At 38.6% G+C, this 20,713-nt stretch overlaps 1 protein-coding gene across 4 annotated transcripts in view; it reads right to left on the bottom strand.

Moving 5' to 3' along the window:
• Positions 1–18,485, bottom strand: part of TFPI (tissue factor pathway inhibitor) — a 34,943-nt gene extending 16,458 nt beyond the window's left edge. For 2 of the 4 annotated variants that reach the window (XM_067471022.1, XM_060780312.2), the window contains exons 1-2: positions 18,083–18,483; positions 3,189–3,308 (exon numbers count right to left, since the gene is read on the bottom strand). In XM_067471022.1, the coding sequence (XP_067327123.1) occupies positions 3,189–3,303 (115 nt within the window). In that variant the 5' untranslated portion in view covers positions 3,304–3,308; positions 18,083–18,483. Of the gene's footprint in view, positions 1–3,188; positions 3,309–18,082 lie in introns of all 4 variants that reach the window. The other 2 variants (XM_067471024.1, XM_060780296.2) reach the window with 2 other exon arrangements.
• Between the last annotated feature and the right edge of the window lie 2,228 nt (positions 18,486–20,713).

Raw genomic sequence — 20,713 nt, 5'->3', positions numbered from 1 at the left:
AACTGTTAAATACAGGGAGCACAAGCAGCTAGATAATTCTAGACCACAACAGGCAACAGTGACTGCATTGTCTGTAGCTTTAAACAGTTCCTCCTCTGTTCATGAGGCAGGGCATTTTGGGCAAGAATACAGATGCTGTGTTGTTTGTTCTGCTCCACAGTTCTTCTGGGTGATGATGATGGTGATGATGATTATGATAATTCCTTCAAAACAATTGCTATTGTAAATTTGAAATTGATTTAGCTATCTTGGTACTTTTTGGATTTGTTAAACTAAATATTCTGCAGTCTATAAATGGTTAGATATGGTGGGATTTGCACTGCAACACATGTGGAAACTGCCAGTTGCACACCTTAAGCCTTGCTGGGGGAAGTAGGAGAAATACCATAGATTAATTCATAGTTAGTTAAATGTAACTAGTTATCTCCAATCTGTATTCCTGCTAGTTCCATTGATTAGAAAATGGCCTAGGACTGCAGTCTGTGCCCATCCCAATGTGATTCTGATATCATCACATCACTTTCCACAATTGTTTTTGGAAACTATGAAGGCATTAGGTGTTTAAAAATACAGGATATTCTTGTTTTGGCTCTGTAGGATGTATAGAACATATCCTTCTTTTATTTAGTATACATACAATGCTGAAATGCATACCCTGCAGGAAGGCACCTGAGCTTTCTTAGAATGTGTGTATTTTTTAAAGCCAAGAATGGGTAGTTTAGTGAGGCAGGTGTGTTATACTATTTAACTCAAGCCTAGACAACTCTTATTTGCTTCCTTAAAATATATGACTCACTCCAAGCATGACTTTACACACCTAGATAAAACAATAGGTTTTCTCAGGTTTTTCACAACCAAGTTCATTTTGTTCATCTGTTTCCATTTAGACAAGTTGTGTTCTACCACACAAAAATGTATACATATTTATGGATTCTATCTTTGTGTACCCGTATTGTCAGCAGTATACAGAACAGATTGTGTTCAATTATGCTGTTGTGGCTCAGCAAGTTTCTGGGGAATTTTCTGACACTTTTTCAGGGAATTGATGGGTTTCAAAGTACAGAGTCTGTTAGTGACCCAAGGGAATTGCAGGTCGGAGAGGCCCCTGCTTGGTATTCCAATGCTCATTCCCAAGCAACAGACAGTGAAGATTGCAGTTCCCATGTGAAACAACCTTTGGTTGATAGGGAGTTTTCCAGCGATGCCAGATTAAGTCTCTGGATGGAGGGAGTGAAAGATAAATTAATTAGTGACTCCGTGAGAAGGTCTGTGGGAAGGCCTTGAAGCCCAGGTGTGTTAGACATGATGTCATGGAGAAAAGATTAATAATAAAATGAAATTAAATGTATATATGTATTAAAACACAGAAATTAATATAAAATTTAAAATCAATTCACTAAACCAAAACTTGGCTCATTTAAAAAATATAGTATAAAAGGTGCATGCATTTAACATAGAAGTGTGGAATTAGGCTATTGGCATGATAAAAATACTTGCATCTGACCTTATCTTTCTTCAGATAATGTGTAATAAGCCAAACTATATATGTATTGTTGTTTCAAATGTATCTACCTGAGAAAAAGCAAACTCTTTCTAGAATATGAAAGCAGTGTGATTTAAAATTAATTGCACCTCCAGCTGTCAAATATTGGCTTGAAATAACAAAGTCATTATTCCTTTCTGTGGACCATTCTTCTGTTGTCTCCTTTTTCTTTCTTTCTTTCTTTTTTTTACAGATACTGTACTGCTAGAACTATGGAGTTCTTTTGAAATACATTTTTGTTGATGAACATTATCAAGGAAAAACAGCTTGTCACATTGAGAGAAAAGGGGTTTCTTCTTTGTCGTCTTTCTCAGTTTGATTTGACAACGTGCCACCCGGTCACTTCACCGCCCACACATTGTTCAAAAAGCTTTTCCTGCAAGACAAGCTCAATCATCAGGCTGTGATGCTAATACTTCATGGACTTTCATGCTTACAAGAAAGTGGGACTTCAATTGTGACGCATTCACTTTGAGAAATGTGGCCAGGAGATAAAAGTTGTTGGACGTATCAAGTATGTTAAGGTTCTTTCCACTCTAAACAAAATAATGTGTGTGTTGGGTTGCTATGAGTTTTCCAGGCTGTAAGAAACATACTTCAGAAGCATAATGTGTATGTATGTGTTTTTTTAGCTTGCAAATGCATTTTGGCTGCCAAAAAGCATAAATAATACATTATGAATCATTTTTAAATGTGTGAAAAAGCTACAAGGTATTTAGCACGCATTCAAAAGCAATTCAAGGAGGGGTCTGCTTTGTCCATAGTCCAACTTTAGGACATTGCAGATGCAAGCAAGCAATCTCAAGCAAGCCCTGTAAGCAAAATGAAATTAAGAAAGAGCAGATCCCACATAAAATTAATGGAATCTGTCTGCAATCTGAAAGTGTTGAAAGAATTAGCCATAAGAAGGTGAGGTGTCGAAAGGTGGGAGAAGCCTCTAAGAACATAGGACTTCCTATGTAACTTTCTGTCAGGACCCTTCCACACTGAGTATTATAATACAATTCAAAGCCCATCTGTCTCTAATCAGTTCCTGTCCTGTAAATCTAATCACCCGCACAGCGAAATTTATTTCTCCCAAACTGGATTCAATCTACATTATAGTGTCAGTGTAGATGTGCCCATATTTCCAGTCAATACATTTGTTACTTATATCTTTTCATCATGTCTTTTAATGTTTATTAATTTTTTTTCTGATTCACTCTATGCTTGACAACACCAACACCACTCTGGTAAATAAAGTTGTTTCTCCTACATTCCTTGGACGAGTTCAAGTGCAGAGCAGTGGTTTGAGCAATGGCCTGGATTTCTCAACCTGGCACTGTCAACCGAACAAGTCTGGACATCAACTAACACCTCTGAGAAATTCATGGTGTTTCCACAAGTTGACAGCTGAATTGAATGACAATGCATATATATTCTGTGAGTAATTACACATTTATGACATATGAAAGCATAATTTTGTGAAGATTTATAAATTAAATATGGAAACAGAATAGAATAACCTACGAACACACATATAAAACTCTAAACCTAGATTGACCAATGCAAAAGAAACACACAAATGTTTTTCTTTGCTTTAAGTGGTGTTTTACAGATCTGGTATGTATTATCATTTATGATAATGAAAAGTCAGACTCCTTACCTCCATCACCTTCATGTTCTTCCCCATCTTCTGTTACTTCAATTGTATAAGGAACAACGCTGACCAGAAGATGTAAAATGGTGGCCAGAAACATACTTATTCTCATTCTTCCCATTTTTCCTAAGCAGACAAAATAAAATATATGTATCAGAGACATTTAAAACACATTTGTGGTCTGGTCTTATGGCCTTGAACAAGTCGTTTGCTCTATATTTAGTCTAAATGATCTCACCAAAATGCAATGCTCTATAATTTGTTACATAGTTGATCTATATTTCTGTACTGGCAGGATCTGCTTCCTTGTTGGATTGTTTCAGCAGCAGTAATTTTACATAAATATTATAGAGAGAATGTTTTGCAGTCTGAAGGTCATATGGTAATATTCCAGAACAACGCTACCAGTATTTCTACTATGGAAATTTGAGTTGAAGTTTACTTCACTTAAAAAAGTACACACACACCCGCTACATTATAAACTGGTACTTTATTCTTTTTTTCATAAATCACAACACTATATCTCTTTCTATTGTTTGAGTTTTGAGTGCCCTACTGTATAATTATCCAAAATAGATCAAGCTGAATACAAGAAATGGACAGCAGATTGCAAAGTGACAGACATGCTGATTATAGTGGTTTTAAAAAAGCCAAAAAGTGGCAAGAGCATTAAACAACAATAACACAGAGGTCTTTATCCTGCAGGAAAGCAAATATGAAAGCATTAAGACAATCTTGGCTCAGAACATTTCTCTTGAACAAGGATGGTTCAATAAGGTTTAAAATCTCAGGGGCAAGCAAATGTATGGCTCCATAAGAATTAAAATATCACAACATTGTCGATATTGTTGTAAAAATGTGCAACAAAATACTGAGGAAGTGTAGTAGGCCCAGGAGTCAAACCAACCAACCAACAAAATAACCCAGAGTTGGGTAAAAGTCCAATTCTGGGTCTGAGAAACTGTAACTCATAAAATGTCAAAAAATTACAGATGCCTCTGCTAACAATTTTAACCAAAACAGGTCCCAGGTGTCTGGAAGGGTGAAGGGCTATAGAAACAGCCTTGAAATTGCTTGATGATCGGGACAGCACTTTGCCTACCCCTGCTTTAAATACAATGATGTAATAGTGACAGCCATATAATCTTGATACATCTGGTGTTGCAATTTCCAGCACTGACCTGTATTCAACTATTCCCACCACGTGGATTGTCTGGGTTTATTGCCTTGTTTCTAAAATTAGTTTTAGAAGTAGTTAAGGCTTGTTTCTTGTATCCGCTGCCTGCACCATTTCCAGCTCAAGCCTTGAAATCTATGAATAGCGAGCTCTTGACAGGAATGATGGCAAGGCAAAGCATTCAGAATGTCACTTCCTCATCTTTCTCAGAGGAAGTATGAAAAATAGGACAAAGAGTTTTGTTGGGTTTTTTTATTTTGTAAAATTTCCCTCCTTTCCAGGTATTGTTGTTGAGGTTCCAGATTTTCAAGAAATGAGGGGAGTTGTTATCAACAAACACATCTGCCTTGTAAAATTGCCTACAAAAATCACTGACTACCTAGTGTTGTTTCCATGAGTTCCCTGTTCACTTAGGGAAATGGAAAGTTGTTTGGTCCAATAGTCTAGACCAGGGGTCCTCAAACTTTTTAAACAGAGGGCCAGGCCACAATCCCTCAAACTGTTGGAGGGCTGGATTATAATTTGAAAAAAATGAATTCCTATGCACACTGCACATATCGTATTTGTAGTGCAAAAAAAAAAACCCACTTAAAAACAATACAATAATTAAAATGAAGAACAATTTTAACAAATATAAACTTATTAGTATTTCAATGGGAAGTGTGGGCCTGCTTTTGGTTAATGAGATAGGATTGTTGTTGTTGTGGTTGTGAGCTTTCAAGTCATTTCAGACTTAGGTTGACCCTGAGTGAGGGCCGGGTAAATGACCTTGGAGGGCCGTATTCAGCCCCCGGGCCTTAGTTTGAGGATCACTGGTCTAAACTCAGCTCATTTGTTCGAACCTGGAGAAACAAAACTAACAGGTGCAGAAGAGATATCCAAGGCTGCTCAGAGAGGATAAGTACATTTTCACTGATGCTTTATCCTGAAACATTCTGGAAAACTGCACAAGTTTTTTGAGTAATATTCACTGCGTGTTTAGGCAATATTCTTGCGTGTTTAGGGGGATGGATGCAATAGCATAGAAAGCAGCATTTTGTGTACAAAGATGTTTTCTATAAAGAAATCACATTTTCTAAACAGGAAACTTTTGTTGTGGGCGGAAAAAGAACCCTGTGCATAAAATAATGTTCTCTATGCAAATGACAATTTATGACTTATTGTTTTTGCACACAATAAGTCATAAACTGCCAATATTCTTGTCCAGTAGGGATTTTTCTCATCAAGGATTCCTAACACTTGTTTTCATCTGGGATTCAAACATATTCTTTCTATCCTTCATGGGAATCATAACTAAAGTTTTAGGCACAAGAAAAAAAACCAAAGATGTGTCTGCACTGTAGAATTAATGCAGTTCGATACCACTTTATCTGCCATGGCTCAATGCTATGGAATCATGGCAGGTGTAGTTTAGTAAGGTATTTAGCCTCTTCGACCAAACAGTTGGTGCCTCACCAGTCTCTCATGATTCTGTGGCATTAAGCTGCAACAGTTAAAATGGACTCAAACTGCTTTAATTGTACAGTGTACATACACCTTAAGAAATGTGTTCATTTGTTATTTCTACTGCAATCAGAGCTAGATCCTTTTTCTGTAAGTCCCAAATGTTTTATGCCCTCATTACAAAGGCTAGGCCAAGCATCCTGCTTCACCTCGTTTCACTGCGGGACAGAGGGGGGGGGGAGTGGGTAAATCTGTCACCTCGTGCACTGCTCCCTTGTGGCAATGCTTTCCCCATCACACTTGGGAAGTGTTGCCCTCCTGGCAAGGACAACTGGACCCAGCACAACACAAGCAGGCTCCTGTGTTGGGCAAGAAGCATCAAAGGATGCTTCCACCCCAGAGCCTCTGCCAAAAGTCACATGACCTCGTCTGATTGGCCAGCCTGGGGCTCCATCCCCAAGACAGGGTGGAAGCATCCTGGAATGTTAGAATTTCCCTATCTGATGAGGTCCCTAGACCCACCAAAGTAATGGTCAATGGCTGATGCTGATGTTTCAGTCTGAGACGGTTGCCTACACAGAAGTGCACTTTTGATAGATGTATAGGCTGGAGGGAACAAACAATATCTGGTAAGGAGATAGGAAGATGAGGCAGCAAAGCATTCAGTCATCAGATGGTTCCTAACCAATTGTTTGCTCTTATTTATTCCTAGGACTTGAGCACCCATCTGATTCTTCAGTCTTTTGGCATCATCATTTACACCATAATTTCTCAAACGGCGCTCCTTCAGATGTTTTGGACTTCAGTCCCACAATTCCTAAGAGCTGGTATACTGGCTGGGATTTCTGGGAGCTGAAGTCCAAAACACCTGGAGGAGCACAATTTGAGAAACACTCATACCCTCTCATTCCAGGCAGAGACATGATGAACATACATGGAATTGCATATTGAATATATGCCAAAATCTTTACCTTCAGGGAATCACTACTTCAGATGTTTACAATAAAATATCATGATTTATGGGTTTAGGAATGACATTGCCCATGTACACACCTCAAGTAACATGCAGAGTCTTGTACGTGCCATCTTTCAACCCTCTGGAAATAGAATAATAATTTGAGTTGATAAGTGATCATTAGTCTCTCTGTGTAATGCACCCATTGAAAAACACTCTACGTCAGGGGTTTTGCTTATGTTCATCTCCTCACTGTTTTACTGAAAGTCCTTTTATTTGTGCAACTCTTGACGAAAGATGAGTCACAAAGTAAATGATTTGTTCCAATGTCTAGACCACATTGCTAAACAGCTTGACACCACCATTATACTGAATTATTACTATGTAAGATGACCTTCCATTTTATCAAGATCCAAGATATGGTTTCAAGAATTTACTGAATCAGCAGTGACATCAAAATATATATGTTAGGGTAAGACATATTCCATCTTGTGAGACTGTGGAGCAGAACAAACAACTCATCTGTATGCTTGCCCACAATGCCCTACCTTATGCACAGAGGAAAAATTGTTTAAAGCTACAGACAGTGTGGTCGCTGTTGTCCATTTTTGGTCAAAAATCATTTAACCCCTTGTGTTCTCTCTATTTTTTTATCAGTTTTCTACTTATTTATGCAATGCTTTTGACATGGATTTAAAAAATATTAGACATATCCCAATGATTCTGATTAGGAGCTGAATTACATCTAGCTAGCTACTTCTATAGAATTTTCATTTTAGTGACTAATTCTTCATCATATATAATCAGGCTTATGATCTGGTCATTGACCGTAATAAAGTTTACTTACTTACTATATAGTCAGGCATTAACATTTGCTGGGGTTAGGGGAATAGGACCCTCATGAAAGTAAAAAAAAATGAACAAAGATATTGCTATTGTTTTAACTTGAGAGAACACCTCATTAAGAATTTTTGGGTGACTCAAAACAACTCTATGGTGAATTCCTGTTGGAAGCTGACTGTACAATCACATTGGAGGATAGTAATGGCACTTAATGAAAATGCATTTACATGCTACAAAGATTAATCTGAATTATAGATCCAATAGCAATGACAAGTACTTGGATTGCATGAATGCACTGGTTTTTTTAAAAAAGGGGGAAACAATTTTCTCCAAGAAAAATGTCACAATATCTTCTTTCAACTGAAAATGCATCATCTTGTTTGGGAAAGGGATGTGCATGGGAGGGGCTAGGTTATAAGTGAACACAAAGTAATACAGAACCATTTTTTTATCATTCTCTTTCCCTTTCCCAGTCTCAGATTCCCAAACTGTTGCATCACTTGGGGAAAAGGGGAAGAACATAGAGGTATGGGAACTGGGGATTAATTGCTCTGAACTTTTCTCTCATTTTATGTAATATTCTGAAACTTTAGACTGAAACATGGAGTGACATAGCTGCAAAAACATGAAGAAAATAACTCAATTCAGCAAAGTTGAATCTAAAAATATTAAGATTATTTTCTGTGCACTTAAATGCCTCAATCCAGTTGCATGTATACATATTCATGATTTGCTAGCTAGAGGCAGCACCAGTTTATCCAAACAGTTCTTGGGATAATGATAATAATAATAATAATAATTATTATTATTATTATTATTATTTATTTATTTATTTATACTCTCCCCATCTCTCTACAAGGGACTTGGAGTGGCTTACAGTTATAAAAACATAGTAGATAACATAAAACAAAATAGGTAACATATCAAATATAAAACAAACACAAAATTAACACAATGAAACTGAGACATCAATAGGCAATTACTGTATAAAACAACTGGAGCAACGTTTAGGGTTTAAACCATTGCACTAATAAAGATAAGTCATATAATCCATTTGGTGGTTATTAAGAATTCTTATATTTTGCCATTGTCAAAGGCCTGTTTAAAAAGCCAAGATTACACATATCCCTGGTCTACGTCTCACAGGATGCTGGCCACTAGCTATCTACGCAGTGTCTTGAGGTAATCAAAGTTCAACAACTTCTGAAGTGTCATAGCATCTGACTTTCGTTTTGTGTCTGGTTTAGCTCAAATAATTTTCCAAGATTCGTGTGATTGAGTGCTTTGTCTCATTGGGATTTCAGAACTGTCTTATGATCAGATTAAGCCAAAACACTTATATGTACCCTTCAGACCTTTGTGTGAAATGTGGAAAGATATAAAGATGACCTGAGCACATATGTACATTGGGGATAAGTCTGTATGTCCTCTGCTTCCTAAGACAGTTTCAACTTTGCCATGGGAAGGCTGAATTTTTGCACATGGCTAATGTGATTCCCATCTGATCATCCCCTCTCAGATAAACACTGAGAAAGCTTTGTTCAATCAAAGAGATTACAGCAAGACACCAGGGTCCCATAGCCACACTTTTACTTACAGGCACTAGGGAAAATGGTCTTTCTAAGGGTTTGCTATTGCTAGGCCTTCCAGGTGAGCCTATGATATGTTTCTCCCAGAAGGTACCACAGATTTGCCCTAGAAGACTCAGCAAATTCCTAGAGAAGATACCTCTATTAATTTGATGGTTCTCCAGGACAACTCTATGGTGTGCAGGGGTCAGAGGTAATGTAATAGCATCCAGTCATATCTGTGGTTTTAGATAACTTCAGCCTGTCTGGGAATATGACTTCCAGTAACACTTACTATATTCATATTTTGTTAATTCCATGTCTGTATTACTTAGAAATATGTGTATGTTCAGAAATTTTCAGGGGAATTACACAAACATTTGAATGCATGCTTAGCAACCTGTATAAAGAGACTTCTTTTATCATCTTGGAATGTCTTTTTTGTTTGTGCTATTTTGTCCAGGTTTCATTTCCATAGTAGCTAGACTTTAAAACTTTTTTTCCGTTAGGGTGTGTGTATGTGTATATGTTCTTTTCCCTTGCTGGATAGAAAGGAAAGCAAAAGAAAAGACTTTATGTTGATCATGAGTCAACAAGTGGCAGTCTTAACAAATGTCACTGTATGATACTGCATTGTGTGGTTGTTTTTATTGCCTTTTCCCTTTCATTTCCTGTGCTGTCACTTCAAATGAGTCACATCTGTGGCTTCAGCACAAAGAAAATGATATAATAAAAGGACATTTTTTAAAAAGATAATAAAAATAATTGCATGACCAGTGTCCACTTTGCTACAAATAAAGGGTAAATTCAAAACTTTTCATGTTGACAATTCTGAGGGGGGAGACCTTAGTAGTAATAATTTCTGAAAAGCCACACAATGCAAGAAAGACAAACAAACGTGAATTCAATATGGGACCTGTGCAATGAATTGTGCCTGCCAGTTCAGTCACTTCTAACTCCAGAAAGAACATTGTCTTGTTTCTTCCCTCAGGAAACAAACTCTTTGAGGCTTACCAGTCTTTCACAGGACAGCTAAACAATTGGTTTCCCTCTGCCTCCACTTTTAGTCTATTTTTGTCCAAGTCACTGGAAACTAATTATAGATCAGATAGTTGTGCAGAGGGAATTCACCAGGCGGTCACTAGGCACAGTGGGAAATGTCACTTCATCAGGCACAATACCAAGCAACGTTATGCTATCATTTGCTATAATCTCTCAAAATATAAATGGGTGATTTTTGATGAGCTTAGAGCCCAAATTGCAGAAAGTGTCCCAAAACTTCAAAACTAACCAAAACAAAAACTAAATTCAGAAAACTCTGAACTTGAAGTGGTCAGGCTTGGTTTTAGAAGAACTCTACAATTTTCTCAGTTACTAATACTTATGCTACCAAAGACCTCCAAGAGTGTGAGAAAAAAATCCAAGTTTGTTGATCTAGGCAATTCACCAGGATCTGAGGAGTGTATATGATGCTTAGTTCACACTTTACTCGATTCTGCCTTAAATAATAGTTTGTGTTCCTGCTCTTTCTCATTTTCTCTCTTTCACACAAACACAAATGCTCACATTCTCTCTTTTTCTGTGTTTCAGTACATTAAACATTTTGATCACTTGTTGCTTCTATAATTTCTATAAAATGAACAAGATCCTGATGTGTTGTAATTCATAGTACAGTTTGTGTTGCTAGAATCTGTTGATTTGTAGGAAATAGTAAGATGTCTGTACCCTCATCAATCTGTGTGGTTAATTCAGGGACAGTTCTGAATAGTCTGGCTGTACATACCATTTCATATCTGCAATGATAGTGGCAGGTTGAAGTCCAGATGGTCAAACTGAGCCAAGACTTCAATGACCCTGGTGGACCATAATCATATCCTCTGTATGGCCATCACTTCTCTTAGATGGTCACCAAGCTCTGTGAGAGATCCTGATAATTATGGGCATCCCATGGTGACTTCAGCATTTAGGCTCCTCCTTCTTTCAGGCCATGTGTGTGCCTCTGCTGATGTCAGCACAGGGTGCCCATAATTATCAGGATCTCTCATGGAGTTCTGCAGCCACCGGAGAGTAGTGATGAGGAAAACAAGGGCCTGATATATCCCCCTTCCCCTGTCTCACAGTCCACAATGTATCACAGCCATGGGATTGTCCCAGTGTTTCAGGCACATTTGGAGCATTCCTCAACTTTTCTTAATTTGGGGCATTAGATAGTCAGTACCGAATGCACAGTAAGTACATGTAATGTAGAAAAGTCACCGAATAGTGATCACCAAAGGACATGTATGCACCCAATGGCTGTGACCCAACATCCCCTCAGCGTAGTGTGACTATCTGAGTGCAAAAGTAAGTTATCTCAGTGTTATGTAACCCATATGGAAAATAGCAATGTTGTGTGACAATCTCAATAACTAGATGTCATTGTTCAATGCACAACACACAACCACAATGCAACGTAGAAGATGCGGAACCATAACACATAACATGCAACATGCAAACTGCATAGTCAGGATGCAGTTGAACATACCATCTATAGATGTCCCTAAATAATTTTGACTAGTGTTTTAATAAGTAATGCACAGATGCATGAAAGTATGAAAGCAGTTGTGATAAGTTCAACAAAGGATATATCTCACAACAGCAAGAACAGAGGCCTGGTGACTAGGCGATCTGCTGTCTGGGCAATCATATTTAAAAAGTGACATTTCAAACGAGCACTCCTTCAGTGACTAGGTGCCTTCAAAGAGAAGACTGTCAGATTGTCTTTTTTGAAGCAGTACACAAAGCTAACATAAAGACACACAAAGATCAAAAGGCACAAAACATTCTTAAGTTAATGGGTTGTTGTAGGTTTTTCCGGGCTGTATGGCCATGTTCTGGAGGCAATTTTTCTCCTGACGTTTCGCCTGCATCTATGGCAAGCATCCTCAGAGGTAGTGAGCTCTGTTGGATGTAGGAAAAATGGGTTTATATATCTGTGGAATGACCAGGGTGGGACAAAGGACTTTTCTCTTCTGGGGCTAGCTGAGAATGTTTCAGCTGATCACCTTGATTAGCATTCAATGGCTTGGAAGCGCCTGGGGGGAATCTTTTGTTGAGAGTGATTTTATGTGCCTGGTTGTTTCCCCTCTGTTGTTTTGCTGTTGTAATTCCAAACCATTGAATGCAAATCAAGGTGATCAGCTGAAACATTTTTTTAAAGACAATTGAGATTATTCTTTACATCCTTAGTATAATTGTTGACTGAACTAATAACTGAAACTTTCATCATGAGTCATGGGAAAGCATCCTCAATATATCAGCAGTAAAGAGGGTCTTGCTCAAAGGAACAAACTCTTTTCTCCATGATTCAAGAGAGATATTGTCAAGCTGGAATGTGTCCAGAGGAGAGCGACTAAAATGATAAAGGGTCTGGAGAACAAGCCCTATGAGGAGCGGCTTAAGGAGCTGGGCATGTTTAGCCTGAAGAAGAGAAGGCTGAGAGGGGATATGATAGCCATGTATAAATATGTGAGAGGAAGCCACAGGGAGGAGGGAGCAAGCTTGTTTTCTGCTTCCCTGGAGACTAGGACGCGGAACAATAGCTTCAAACTACAAGAGAGGAGATTCCATCTGAACATTAGGAAGAACTTCCTGACTGTGAGAGCCGTTCAGCAGTGGAACTCTCTGCCCCGGAGTGTGGTGGAGGCTCCTTCTTTGGAAGCTTTTAAACAGAGGCTGGATGGCCATCTGTCAGGGGTGATTTGAATGCAATATTCCTGCTTCTTGGCAGGGGGTTGGACTGGATGGCCCATAAGGTCTCTTCCAACTCTTTGATTCTATGATTCTATGATTTTCCTGTTAACACCAAGTGCCTCATTCTGCTTAATGGTAGGAAATAGCCCTATATAGCTGAATGAATTAACATGCTTACAAGAAAAGATTTTGTCTAAAGTGATGTGGAAAAGGCATTTTTTAAAAATCTGAGAATCCATCTAGTACAACCCAGGCACACAGAAATAGCATCAGTGCCACATCATTTTGCAGTGCGAAACAAATGCAAGGAAACAAATCAGAAGAAAAGAAGTCTTTCATCTTAACGCTCTAGTTCTAGTTAGTAATTAATCACTGCCTCACAATGGTTAAACATTAGACTGAACTTAGATTGTCTTTAAAAAATTAGCCACATCCTTTAGGGGGCTTTCCATTTTCTGAAGACAAATATTTGTGCCAGTTTTTATCTCTAGAGCTTCTTTCTTTCTTTCTTTCTTTCTTTCTTTCTTTCTTTCTTTCTGAAATAAGGTTAATCTCATGAAATTAGGAGAATTATCTGAGTGCAATAATTCAGAGACAACAAAGTGTATTGGTTTGAGAAGTTGACTCTGAGGAACTGGGTTCACATTTCTGCTGGGACATGGAGGCTCACTGGAGATGATGGGCAAGATATATACTCAGTTCTTGTGGGGTTTTTTCGGGCTATATGGTCATGTTCTAGAGGCATTTAGCCCGAAAAAACCCACAAGAACTGAGTGATTCCAGCCATGAAAGCCTTTGACAATACAAGATATATACTCTCAGTGTAAAAGAAAGGTAATGATCAATCCACTTTGAACAAATCCTATCAAGAACAACCCTGTGCTAGAGTTGCTATAAGTCAGAAATGACCTGAAGGTAATAAAAGTGTAGGGTGTGTGTGTGTGTGTGTATACACACACACATGTATATAAATAGGAAGCTAACATGGACAATACAATAGGGAGATGAACCCAAGCAAAGTCCCCTCCATCGAAAGTATCAATGTCTTCCCCTTGTGCCACTGAAATAAAACGAGCCACAGGCAAGAGTCAAATTAGACTGTCATGTATCCATTCCTTCAATTAGCAATTACATGGGTGACATTTTAAAAGTTGTTCATGACCACAGGGCTCCTGATCTGATGTGGATTAATGCTCCTCATTCCAGACTCAACCATATAGACACCCCCCCCCCCCAGTCTTCTGTTTGCACTGGTGGAAGAGTTGAACACCCCCCCCCCCCCCCGCCACAAAGACCTTTATCTGAATCAAAGGAAGTTATCATAAGAAAGGATTGATTTGCTGGGTTCTATAAGTGTCTCCTTCATAAAGATTTGCATATCACTAGGGATGTCTGCATTATAGCTTGGGGCCATTTTTTTAAGTGCAGTTATTGGCATCAGGTAGCCCATCCGCTTTTCTTCATGACAGCTGAACCTCTCTCCATTAACCTCTGGCCATAAGATACTAAGGGGACACTTGTTATCTTTATATTGCTTCACTGTGAGGTAATGACCCATTTCCGGAGCACTGAATCATATTCCGCAGCTCCCTTCTATGCTTGACTTCCTTTTTGTTATCTCAGCTCTAGTAAGTCATGTTTACATATATTATTAATGCCAAGCACTTTTGCTATGCCAAGGCCAACAGCAGTTAGTCATTTCCATGGGGAACACCTCCTGCTGAGCCAGGTCTATGGTTCAATTTTTAAGGTAAGGTGATAATAGTACATAAGAACCAGCATGGTATAGTGGATTGAGCACTGGACTATGACTCAGGAGACCAGGATTTGAATCCATGCTTGGCCATGAAACCCACCTTGGGCGAGTAACACACTCTCAGCTTCAGAGGAAGGCAATGGTAAACTTCTCAATGAAATCTTGCCAAGAAAAATCTGTAATAGATTTGCTTTAGGGTCTCTCTAGGTAAGAAAGAACTTGAAGGCACAAAGCAACAGCACCGGGACTGTGGCGCAGTTGGCTGAGAGTCAGCTGCATTAACATCACTACTGACTGAAAGGTCATGAGTTCAAAGCCAGCCTGGGTCAGAGTGAGCTTCTGACCTTTGTGTAGCTTGCTGTCAACCTTTGCAGCCTGAAAGACAGTTGCATCTGTCAAGTAGGAAATTTAGGTACTGCTTATGCGGGGAGACTTATTTAACTAATTTACAATGCCATAAAATCTCCCGTAAGCAAGCAAAAGAATGAGGAAGTACTCCATCAGTGTCACAAATGGATGGTGAAGTGACAGTTCCCCTGGTGGCCAGACTACCCTCATGAAAGCTGCGAAGTTAAATAGCCTCTGCGTGTCTGTCTATATATGTTGTGTGTCTATGGCATTGAATGTTTGCCATGTATATGTACATTGTAATCCACCCTGAGTCCCCTGTGGGGTGAGAAGGGAGGAATATAAATACTGTAAATAAAATAAAATAAAATAAAATAAAATAAAATAAAATAAAATAAAATAAAATAAAATAAAATAAAATAAAATAAAATAAAATAAAATAAATAGAAGGTAGGAAGACACTGGAGTCATGACAGAAATGTCAGGCTCTATAATATATATCAAAGCTTGAAAAAGATACTTTTTGGATTGTAATTCCCATAACTCTCAACCAGTATAACAACTGAGTGAGCTATTTGGATAGCTATGGATTAGTGCAGTGTTTCTCAAACTGTGATACCCCAGATGTTTTGGACTTCATCTCCCAGAAATTCCAGCCAGCTTATCAGCTGTTAGGAATTGTGGGAGCTGAAGTCCAAAAATCTGGAGGAGCACAGTTTGAGAAATTCTGGATGAGGGACTATTTAAGGACCATGAAAGTTCCTCAATCTCCATTTACTAGAAAGTAGCCACTGTGATCAATGGACATTTGTTTCCCTGCTGATTGGGAAGCAGTTCACATGAGTTATCTCTGGCACCAGTGGGGAATGCAAAAGGGATCTGCTTCTGACCATTGCAATGAATATTGCACACAGAACAAAGGATTCAAATTTACATTATCGGAATCAATTAGGGATAGTCTGTATAAAACGTTTTATAGATGCTATATCACCCCAGAAACATTGGTAAAATAGATAAATCACAACAAAGAATTTGCTGGAGGTGAAAGAAGCAAAATGCTTCTCTGGTTTAAGACAGAAGCCGGGGAAAGGAAGGGGGGGGGATTCATCTACTCTGCTCTCTGGATATAGGTGATCTACAACTCCAAAACTCTAGGTCAGTGCCCACCAAACCCTTCCAGTTTGGTCATGGGAGTTCAGTGTGCCAAATTTGGTCCAATTCCATTGTTGGTGGAGTTCAGAATGGGCTTTGATTGTAGGTTGACTATAAATCCCAGCAACTGCAACTCCCAAATTACAAAATCAATCTCCCCCCTCCCCAACCCCACCAATATTCAAATTTGAGCTTATCGGGTATTGGTGCCAAATTTGGTCCAGCAAATGAAAATACATCGTGCATATCAGATATTTACATTACAATACATAACAGTAGCAAAAATACTCTTATGAAGTAGCAATGAAAATAATTTTATGGTTGGGGGTCACCTCAACATGAGGAGCTGTATAAGGGGTCACAGTATTAGGAAGGTTGAGAACCACTGATCTATGGGAACTCCTGGAACCAACCAATGGCATTTGAAATTGCAATTGAAATAATTTCATTAAAACAATAGATTGAAAACATCATTTAAAAATAAAGGTAATAAAAATGTAAATGTGATCCAACACACATAATCATCACTTTGTGTGCGAGTGTGTCAGGAGCGAATGGAGAAACTGCAAGTCGTTTCTGGTGTGAGAGAATTGGTCATCTGCAAGGACACTGCCCAGGGGATGCCCAGATGTTTTGATGTTTTACCATCCTTGTGGGAGGCTTCTCTCATGTCCCCACATGGGGAGCTGAAGTTGACAGAGAGAGCTCATTCGCGCTCTCCCCGAATTCGAACCTTAGACCTGTTGGTCTTCAGTCCTGTCGGCACAAGGGTTTAACCCACTGCACCACCTGGGGCTCCTGTAATCATCACTGCATCTAGCAGAATGTATTCCTATGTGTGGTTTACAGTGGAAAACATACCACTTTTCCTCAAATTACCAAACTTTGGACTACATTGCATGAAACTGCTTTTCAATAACAACAGTCTGATCACTGATAGCCACAACATACCAGCTTGAGCACCCTTGTTATCTCACATTTCTCCATTTGTACACCTGTTGCAAACCATTGTCCTCCACTCCTACTTCTGCCTAGTAATACTATCCTCTTATACTTCCACTACTCCATAATTTTAATATGTTTTATAAGGATTTTTGCGATCCCAGTTATGCTTAAGAAAACATATAAAAATAAAACTTTAATTCCAAAAAAATAGTGCATTTGAAATAGCGAAGGGGAGTGAGAGAGGAGAATCCCGCCCTCTGATGTCACTTCAGTGCCAGCAGACTAGAATAGAAGTGGAACGGTCCCATTGCACCAGGTTTCCCATCAATTGCAGAAGACAGGTTTATCATAGGGAGTAGGGAGAGTGACAATGGAATGTGCCTGTCATTGTGTGATATATACCTTTGGTGATGGTTCTGCTTCAATGCCAGTTTGCCTGCTTCATGTGATAACGTTGAGTAGAAGTTGAATCAAGCCTTCTCTAATTAACATTGTGTTCATACATACATCAAAGCAGTCTTTTCTTTTCAGGAGCTGATCACAGAGTGTTACAACTTTCGTCAGATTTGAAATAATTCCTTTTGCACAGGAGTGCCCCCACTTTGATATAATTTAGAGAAATTACATTTTAGGATTGCACCGCGCATACAGAGCCCTACAATAAAAATGCTACATATAAACCACAAAATAGTTTCTTCTTCCTCTAGAGGACTCTATGCTTGTCTTTTCACAACTTCTTCCTTTATGTTCAGGTACTTATAAACACAACCTGACACTGATTTTCTAGGAAGTGCCAGAGTTCAACTTAAGTTTAGAAATATTGAGTTATACTCTTAAATTCTGTGCCGAACATGAAGTGAGCAGACAACAACAGCAGTGACAAAAACAACAACCAAATCTCTGTACTCCACCCAGGGAAAAAAGAAGCATTTCTAGCCAAATAAGTAATTTAACATGGAAAGAATGTTGCCAGATACTTACCGCCAACCAGTTTGCAGTGCTAAGTTACTTTCCAAAAGGAATGAGATAATTCCTGAAGGAGTGTTATGTTTACTTCTTCCTCTTCCAGTTTCAGAAGTTAGGACCTTGGGGCCAGAAAGAAAGAGGCAGAGAGAGAGAGAGAGAGAGAGGTGTAATCTGATCCTGCCCAAGCAGTTAATACAGCTGCAAAAGCCCGATGTGGTCACACAGCTCGGAGGTTCTCCCGGTCTTGCTCCAGAGTGACTCTGGGATTCCAAAGGATCAGCTACAAAGCGGCACTTCCTGTTGAGAGCACAGTGACCCTGGCTGTGTTTAGAATTACCCCACCAACTTTCTCCAACATCTCTCTAATGTATGGGAAGCAGGATGAACAAAGGACACCCAACCAGTTTCAGCTACATTCACAGATGTTGCCTACCCCCCTCCCATTGGGTGCCTCAAAGGGTGAATGTAAAACAGCTCTTTTATCTCATACTAAAGTAAACACCTCATAGAAGCATGTTCAGACCTGAATTGTGTGCTGTTAGATTCTGTTAATTCCCACCATCTCTGGTTTATCGGGGACAGCTTGTATTTTCTGCCCATAGGAAAACACTGTTCCTGTTTTGTTTTCAAGAGGATGTGGTGATGTCTCTTGAAACAGACACAATGCAGAGCATATACTGGGAATGTGAAAGCTGGCAGTTTCTTCCACTTGCAAAATGTTTAAACTTCATGTTCTTTTTGCCCCAAATATGGGATATGCAAGTATGAGTATAGTCTCCAAAACTAAACTGAAATTAAATTCTGTTTCATTTGAACTGACACTTGCAGTCTATTGTTACTGTTGTTCCTAGTATAAGGAAAAACATTCTGCTATGAAGGTGTTAAAAATAAGGAGCCTCTTTGAAACAAAAAGGTAATCTTTAGAACAACATAAGGCAGATATGAATGTAGGAAAAAGTGAAAATGACTAATTTCATCTGCTCAAGTTTTGAGTGCTTGATTCTTTTTTTAAAAAATAAATAAATTCAAATGCTGTCTGATTCAGCAACACAAATATGCTTGACCAGAGAATGGTTGTAACCCTCTTCTTTTAATAGCTAAACACAAAACCTGGATGGCTGCAAACAGTCTCACTCTGCACTCAATCTCATTTTGTTTGAAATACAAAGAATTATTAAAGCTTGGTAAACTCAATAAAAGTCAAGCTGAAGGAAACACTCACTCTCTCCTACATGCATGCATGTACCTGAAGAGGATGATATTACGCCTATTTATTTATTTATTTATTTTAGTAATAATAATAGTAACATTGGGTGCAGTGCCTAAAGACCTTGGCCTGCACTTAAACACAATCGGCGCTGACAAAATTACCACCTGTCCGCTGCAAAAGGTCACCCTCCTGGGATATGCACGCATTATTTGCCAATACATCACACAGTCCTAGACACGTGTGAAGTGTCCAACGTGTGATCCAATACAACAGCCTGCAGAGTGATCTTCTTTGCTGTGTACTAATCTTTTTGTGTTTCAAATAATAGTAATAATAATAATGTTTCTTTATATCCTGCCTCCTCTCCCCAGGGGACTCGGGACAGCTTACAACATATATAATACAATAAGTATAATACAATAAAATACATAAAATGGAATAAACTATTAATAACACATACAATTGATATAAAACACAAAATACAGCACAACCAAGTAACAAAATTAACAATAAAATTATGAACCTTACATTAAAAACACAGTCATTCCTATGAGCTAAAAGGGCTTACTACCCCATCGAGGTCAATCCATATCCTAGAGATTGACTAATCATTATCAAAAGTCTTTTTAAATATCCAGGTTTTCAAGTCCTTCCTAAATGTAGTGAGGGTGGATGTCTGCCTAGGGCCAGGCTGTTGCACATAATCCAGGAACAAAATTGTGTTACGTAGTGTAATTTATTTAGACCTAAACAATGGGAAAAGTGCTAAATGAGTCTTAATCCAAAAGATATCCTTCTAATAGCTTTCTGGAGCATGGCTATCATAGGACCGTGATAAGGAAACTCCCTGCTTTCATTAACTATGGTGCAGGAGCTGATAGTAAGACATTGATCTTTATCTTCTGAGAACCAGAGCAAAGGTATATCACATCACAGCATCAGTGAACCTTTATCCCCAGGAGACAACTGTGATCTCTATGACTTTCATCCAGTCAAGGCTTGTGTGAAAAACTAATTGTGAAAGAAAAGGAAGGGATCACTTGTCTAGGTATTACTCATATGGCAGAAGAGAATTAGCCTTTTTCCTCCACCAGTGAGTACCCGCTTCCCGCAAAATGCCCCCGTTGTTTTAAAAGAGTAGTGAGAAACAACAATGTGTTATCTCTGATCACTGGAATAGGCCAAATATTCTTCATTCCTCTACTTTAAGGTAAACAGAGATATAAAATCTCATATCATTTCCAATTTTTCACATTTTTTTACAAAAAGAAAAGGCATGTGACTTTTGTTTACAGCTATTAAGTACTTCTATCATCTTATCTCTCTCCCTCCTACTCTTGTATTCAGTGCAATAGTTTGTTCTGTTCACGCTCTTTCTGAAACAAATGTGTTAGGAAATTCCACGCTAAATTCCATATTCATACTGACGTTTCTTT

The sequence above is a fragment of the Anolis sagrei genome, chromosome 1 (genome assembly GCF_037176765.1).
Source record: "Anolis sagrei isolate rAnoSag1 chromosome 1, rAnoSag1.mat, whole genome shotgun sequence".
In the NCBI taxonomy this organism is placed as follows: domain Eukaryota; kingdom Metazoa; phylum Chordata; class Lepidosauria; order Squamata; family Dactyloidae; genus Anolis; species Anolis sagrei.
The sequence above is the reverse complement of the archived record's forward strand: the minus strand, read 5'-3'. Positions and strand labels throughout refer to the sequence as shown.